General features: G+C 34.2%; 1 protein-coding gene across 2 annotated transcripts; it reads left to right on the forward strand.

Annotated features, from left to right (window-relative positions):
- Positions 1-3,379: 3,379 nt before the first annotated feature.
- LOC143185678 (uncharacterized) lies at positions 3,380-6,742 on the forward strand. Of its 2 annotated transcripts, none has more exons than XR_013002945.1 (2): positions 3,380-6,478; positions 6,563-6,742. XR_013002945.1 is itself a non-coding variant. In XM_076388866.1 (2 exons), exons 1-2 carry the CDS (start codon positions 3,830-3,832, stop codon positions 4,802-4,804), a joined length of 792 nt encoding a protein of 263 aa, XP_076244981.1. In that variant the 5' UTR covers positions 3,380-3,829; the 3' UTR covers positions 4,805-6,742. The 2 variants fall into 2 exon arrangements, 1 of the variants encoding a protein (XP_076244981.1); XM_076388866.1 differs by having other exon boundaries at positions 3,380-4,174; positions 4,358-6,742.
- Positions 6,743-7,526: the final 784 nt, after the last annotated feature.

A 7,526-nucleotide genomic window follows, 5' to 3' on the forward strand; every position in this document is an offset into this window, starting at 1 on the left:
TTTAGCAACACGTGTCGAGTTGTTGCTGCTAGGACCAGTTTAACCACCTTAGCAGAGATCCAGGGCACGCGTTTAGATAATTTATGGCTTTATCGCTTTGGTTTCGAAGGAGACGTGATCTCACAGTGTCCGAACAAGGAAGGTCTGAGGTGCTTAAACTACGTGGGGGTACAAGGAGCTTCTTTGGAAAAATTCTACCCTAGTATAAACCATTTCGAGGGTCGATGACCACGATCGGTACAGTGACCCAGGTTTACAAATTATTTGTAAACCTATTTGTGAAATCTACTTTTTTAAATCTAACGCAAACTACTTTCAACGTTAATTCTCCAATTCTCCGTTCATTTTTTTCTTGCATTGCTTTTTCGTTTATACGTTATGCGAATATTTTCATACTACATAATGCTATTTCCTTCAATGCATGCCGACTTTCGAATGCAAAACGCTACCACAGTCGCAAACTCGCGCTCTCATTGGCCGGTGTTTTTCGTTAATAACTCTTTAACGAAGCCTCATCTAACATTTTCGCTAAGGAAAAAATTGTTTTAAATCACTGCCTGAATCACCCCTTTCAAGGAACTACACATTTTTGTTACACACTGTATGTAAACCAGGTTTAAATGTCTTTATTATAGATAAGCGGAATCATGTCGCGTTCGGTATCATCTTCATCGGGAGAACACAAGAGATTAATTGGTATTACTTGCGAAAAAATCCAATAGCAAATAAGGAACTTGACCTTTTCGACTTCATCTTTCCCTTGTCTTTTATAGCTCCTCGTTGATTTCGGGTATCGAGCTTCCAGTAAGCAAAATGATATCAGGCTGACATCAGATTAGTAACAGATTCCTAAGGTCTGTTCCAGGATCTGATGTGGATTCTGCTTCGTTCTATTTCCGCAGTCGCGGGTTAGCCTGACGTCAAACTCAGACAAAATAATTGGAAATCAGACGGACATCGGATCCATATCAAAGTCTGACACCACACTGACACCACAGAATATTGGCATCAACGCAACGCTAACATTGCACGGACATCAGATCCACATCAGATTCTGACCCTACACCAGAACCTGACGTTGATCTGACGCCAGTCTGCATTCATAATTTGGATTGCAGCGCTAACGTCAGACGACTATCAGATCCACAGCAGATCCTGAAATTGATTCACAACCTGACATCAAATTTGCGTGACTCTATGTTCACTGTTTCGGCTCTCGAAACGCTATTGGATGGAGGATATCAGATTATTTAAATGGTTAATATTGAACTTGTATTGTTTTTCAAGTCATCGATTCATTTATAATTTATAATCTTGAGTCTGAAATACCGACTTCGCGATAAGCGACCATTATATGTGTGGTGATACTGACACATTCCACAGTTGAAGCGCGCCAAGATTTAAAACGCAAAGTTCACGTCGGCAGTCTCACCTAAAATCCAGGAAGAATGAAACAACTTTACTTCTTAGCATTTCGAATTGTGGCATTGGTGGTTCTGCAGCTTAGATAAATTAGCTGCTATTTAGTTTATTGTTTTCATTTATTAGATACGAAGAAACAAATTCTTTTTTAACGCAATTCATTCTGCCGTCCACTGCCGATCTATAAAGACGTGTCTCTTATGTTCACTGTGATTATTATAAAAGTTTGTAAACACAGAAGTATAGAAGATATAAAAATTAAAAGTTTATTACAGTAAACCTTATGAGTAATTAATTACTTCCGAAGACTAGTAACAGATACTACTGATAAGTAACAGACTAGTAACAGTTACTACTGATAAGGCTAGTGGCATCTTTATCGGTAGAGATCGACAAAACAAGAAAAGAAATCACATATGACTGTTTTATTGCGCCCTCTGCGTGTAGATACGGTGACTTTGAGAATCACATGCAACCGAATCACTGAAGTCGATAAAATTGTTGATTTTGTACGCATAACCGTGTAATATTTATTATATTATATATTTTGCGGTTTTATAGTAATATATTATAATTTTTTCTTAAGACCCTTTCTTATAAAAATATCTTTCTACACAAGTAGAGTGTATATAGTGTCAGTGAATGTAAAACTTTCATTTATAACCTTATCTTTTTATTAGACAATTTTTATGTTTAAATATTATATTTTCCACGAAAGTGATGTTTATACTATTAAAACTCAAAGTATAATAAATCAATACAACGAAGAATATGTTATTTATATTTTTCATAGAAATATCAGACAAATGTTGAATTCCGTAGTATAATACAATATATACCTTTTATTCAGAAAACGACATAATAAGTTTGTATTTCTCACGTGAAAAAGAATTGAGAAAAGTGTGAGTAACAAGTACTTATCTATTTCAAATCTCTTAAAATAGTTTATAAAAATCACATACACAAAAAGTTGATCGGACTGATACGGTGTTGCCATATTGCATATTTCGACCTGAACTATAGAGACGACAGACGATCATAGCTTTGTTACGTCGTAAGTTGTTTATGGAAAAGAAGACGAACTTTTGACATGTGTACATATGTACATCGGTCTAGGCTTGAGTGGAATAAGATGGAAATAAAGTAGAGGATTCAAGATCTGGGTTATGTAGTCTCATTCTACTTATGATTATATGGATAGTAGGAGTAAACCTCATGTCTCATAGTTTTGGCATCGCTGCTCCTGATAGAAAATAAACGAGTACCTATGGAGGTATCGAGCGATCTAATGCTACAATTCGCAGTACAGTAATCCCTTCATATGTGTTCGCTCGGAACCGGTCAGGAACAGATATTCCGGGTAGGGGTAGGCAATTCGCACTTATTAAATGATAGCGTCGAACTCTCGTCCTTGGTGTTACATTCCTCTTTCTACGACACATTTCGGGTAGTTTTAAAGAATAATGATAGCGAGTAAAAAAGAATGAATCACGGTCGAAGAAAAGAACAGCGCGTGAAAAAGAGTAAGCCAATGAACAAGAATGAACTGCAAAAAAGGAGAGTGTATGAGAAAAAGTGAGGATGAATGAGAGAAAATAAGACGAATTAAAGAAAATGAAAATGAATGAGATACATTTATAATCAAGGATGAAATGAAACTGTTAACTTTTATAAATAAGAGATATTTGATATCATGTTTTCTCTGTTTTAAGCTGATTGATTAATTTTTCATGTCAATAGTTAGACACATTCTACAGAGTGTCTTTATTGTGGGTGTTATTTGAAACTGCATCATCAAACAGTTACATTTATTGAATTTTAGGAAATAAACTACACTTTATAACTGTTTTCTTGTATCAAATGGAATAACAATATGAACATATACTATTCGTATATCATGAGAAGTCCTCTAGAAAGCATCAAAGGCAATGCTTTCCAGGGGACTTCTCATGGAACACGTGTAGCACTGTATTCTACACAGTTAAAAATCTATTTTATCATATTTTTATTGTAAAACCATCTAGACGCGTATATTTAGATACAATACTTTCCAAATGTGAGAAATCACGATTTTTTAGCGTTAATATTTAAAATGTTTCATCGAAAATCAGGCAAAAGGTCAATTCTTAGCTTCGGGACCTTCTAGGGCGAACCCAAATCACCGTGATGGTGGCACGCAGAAAGGGCCACAGCAACATTCCTGTCAGGATGCGTTCACTCTGAGACACTCTGGGAGGAACCATTGAACGTTGCAGACTGCGTTGAGAAAGTTTTTGAAGCGTTTTATATCTATAGCGTTCATAATGTTGTTAACATACTTTTGCGAACATCAAACTGAATAGTAAAGTGTCTAATAAAGTGAAGAATAAAGGTTGAAAAGTGAACAGTGTAGTATAGCAAAAATAAAATGTCAACAAAGAAGTTAACGTTATCCATGGAACACAAGTTGCAAATCTTACAAGAATTAGAAAATGGATTGCCTGTGAAGATTGTTGCTGATAAATACAGCGTCCATCCTATGACTATTCGTCGTATTCGAAGATCTGGACCAAACATTCGAAGATTTGTGAATCAAAGAAATGAAAATAAGCAACGGCAAAGAATGAGAAGACCGGCAAATGAAGAACTTGAAGAACGATTGTATAGATGGTTCGTGGAGAGGAGGACCTTCGGAGACGTGTTAACGGATATGTTATTCAAGAAAAAAGCAACAGAATTGAAGAAGGAGTTGTCAGCGGAATCAACTTTTAAAGTAAGTAATGGTTGGTTAACTAGCTTTAAAAAGAGATACAACATACCAAAAAGATTTTACGTGCGAAGAAGGACCAGTACTGCTGAAAACGTGAACAATGCGCGAATAAGAGTAATTTCAAACATTTTTGAAAACAGTGAATTAATCGAAAATCAAAATCCGTTTCTAATTGTTGGTGTAAAGGAATCGGGGAGAGTGCTAACAGGCGAAAAATCAACGGAAGAAGAGATTGATAACTCTCCGCTCGTATGTGAACAACTAGAGAAAACAACGGTAGTTAAAGAAGAAGTAGAAATAGAAGCACAAGAACAAGAAGAAGCGCAACGACAATACGAGCATTTAAAAGAACAACAAAAGTCAGAAGGACAAGAACAGCAGCAACAACACGAACAATTAAAAGAAGAACAGACACAAGAACGAGAAGAAGAACGACAGCATGAACATTTAGAAGAAATACAAGAACTAGAACTACAAGAAGGAACATTTGCACAGAGTGGCGAAAATGAAGACATTCAAACAAGAACAAGACGAATATTTGGTGAACTAGAAGAGCTAGGTGCAACAGAACCAAAGAATATACGACTAGTTATAGAAGCATTAAAAATATACTTTTTAGAGGAAAAGCAATAAATATTAATATTAACAAGCACACGAACAGAATGGATATCAATACGTTATTAGAAATAAGTGAGAACATATTCCTTCATTAATTATTGATAAAGTCATTGACTTATTTATATTATTTAATTATAGAATACTTCGTTACGGAATCAATGGATTATTTTCGTAAATAAGGACCGAAACTGATCACAGAACATGATTTTTTTGGTAGATTGGAAGATGGTGAGCTATCAATTACAGACAATCGGTAATGAAATGGTACGGATAACAGTCATGATAACTAAACCGTACTCATTGTTAGTCGATTATGTGTCAAATTTTCTAAAATGAAGTTTTGGACGAAAAAGTGTAGAATAACCCTAAACAGGGTTTTACTACGATTATCGCCCACCCTGTATATAAATTTTTTAATTCACTATCTATTTAATGATTTTTTACTCCTAAAGCTTTTTATTGGTGCTAGTGCTTAAGTTTAGGACGATTTCGTAATGAGAGAATTTAAACTACATATTTAAGAAGAATAACTACACTCTACATATGACGAAGATTGACTGATATAAAAAAATCCGAGAAAAATGGAAATCAATTACAGAACATAAATATTTGATGAATCGAGGGATGACGTCACTGATCTAGAATTAAATAATAAGCCGGTAGAGGAATATTTTTAATATTTATCTTTTACATTTATCGCAAATTATTGTCTTAATTTTGTTTGTAATATTTAATAAAAAAATTATCCAAATAGTTTCGTGTTTGGTCTTATTTTCATCAGAAAAGTTAAAGTAACATGATGAAAATATTTTTAGAAAAATAGGACCACAAATTAAAAAACTTATCTTCCTATATTTGATTGCATTTTTAAATTCCTTTTTAATACTTTTAAATGCCAACTGTCGCGTCGGCTTCTCCCAAAGAAGCTGCCCTACGAATCGTCTAGTGTCACTGTTTCACGCTTGAGTAGTTCCGAGGGACATTTCTCGTTTCTCGCTCGTGAGTGGTGGGGATAACTATAAACCCGTAGGAAATACATATAATTTGGCGAATTGAGATGAAATTACTCCATTTCAAATTTGTATAAATTTTTATGGGTTTTCTAACATCATTTGTGTAGTATTATACAACGTGTTACTATAAATAATAAAAATTTTGAATAATAATTTCAAAATAATCTAGATATAAATGTTTTGCAGTTAACAGGAAAAATTTGTAAACACCAAACGACAACGTTTCCAATCAAAATCTATGCTTCCTATATGAAGTTATTTTAAAATGTACATGTTCCACATATTAACGCTGTAATACATTATCACTTCTGTGAACGAGTTTTAACAAGTACTTGGTTTGAAACAACTCTTGCACCAATTTCGTAAATGAGTATGCTCATTTTCTGATAGATCGCCAGGCTGTCTGAGATGAGTTTATAAACAAAACTCGGGTGACAAGGTAACAACCAAAGAGGTTTATCGGACCCGATAGAGGAAAGTGTTGCGCACTCTGTCGCGGAATCTGCTAGCAAAAGGAGATCTAACGATGAGACAGAAACCACGTTTTTGAATAAATTGTTCCCACACTTCAAATCCTCACAATCCGATTTACGTCGTGGTTGATACGGTCGGATGTTGTACAGGGTGTCCCAGAATTGATAGAACAAGCGAAAAGTTAGTGACTCTACATAAAAAAGTAAGTTGAAAATATAGAATAAAATTTGTTGATATTATGCCTCATATTCGAGAAAATTGAGTTTGAATTATGGTCGGGCACTAGGATACCAAAGCGTTCTCTATTTTTTGAAAGGATTATTTAAAAAACAACTGTTTTCAATCCTTGCGTCAAATTAAACTCCAAAGTGTATGCAAAGGTGAAATATCTACTGTCAGTCCCATAAGTATTCGTACCCTCAATGCTTATAAGAGAAATCTGTTGAAATCAAGCGATGCATGTAAGATTTTGTAATAAACTTTTTATTATAAATGAACACATGTATAAAGTTTATTTATACCATGATATAACAGAATTGATGAAACTAATAACAAAAATATATTGATTTTACTTTACATAGTACGTAATAACAGTCCACAAAAGTATTCGTATTGGCGTACATTTTGTCAAAAAATCGTATATTATAGTAGTTTTAGTACTTTGTACTAGTTTTTTAGTATTTCGTCAGATCACCTTGATGTTTTATTACATCGTTCAATCAATTTGGCATACTTTCTACCAGTTTTAACGTGGTACTTGGTTCAATACTACTTCAAACTTCCAACATTTTTTCTATCAGCATTTGTTTATTGGAAATTTCATGTTCGCGTAGACTTTTATCTATTTCCGCCTATAAATTTTCTATAAGATTTATTTCCGAACTCTGAGGAAATGTACGTAAAAAATGGGAAACGTGGTAAAGTATCCACTCACGAACAGTCTGAGCAGTATGCTTTGAATCGTTGTCGTATTGGAAATAGTAGTTATCTTACAGACCCAGCTGAATCGCATTTGATTGTAGATTTTCTTCCAGAATATTTGTATACTTTATTTTATTCATAATTGCGTTAATAAAGACAAGATTGCTGCCATGCTGTCCCAAACCATTATGGAGCTTCCGCCTCGCTTTACAGTGGGTTGTAGATTTTTTAATTCTAGCTCTCTATTAGGCTTTTTTCAAACTTTTCTTCTTTCGTCATAGCCAAAAATATTAAAAATTCGGCTCATCTGCAAAAATAATTTCTTTTCC

Source organism: Calliopsis andreniformis, chromosome 12 (assembly GCF_051401765.1).
Source record: "Calliopsis andreniformis isolate RMS-2024a chromosome 12, iyCalAndr_principal, whole genome shotgun sequence".
Lineage (NCBI taxonomy): Eukaryota > Metazoa > Arthropoda > Insecta > Hymenoptera > Andrenidae > Calliopsis > Calliopsis andreniformis.

Excerpts from the sequence above, each read along its gene's own strand:
- LOC143185678 (XM_076388866.1), top strand. The coding sequence starts at position 3,830 with ATGTCAACAAAGAAGTTAACGTTATCCATGGAACACAAGTTGCAAATC. Across the intron at positions 4,175-4,357 it reads CAGCGGAATCAACTTTTAAA|GAATCGGGGAGAGTGCTAAC; the intron begins GTAAGTAATGGT and ends GTTGGTGTAAAG.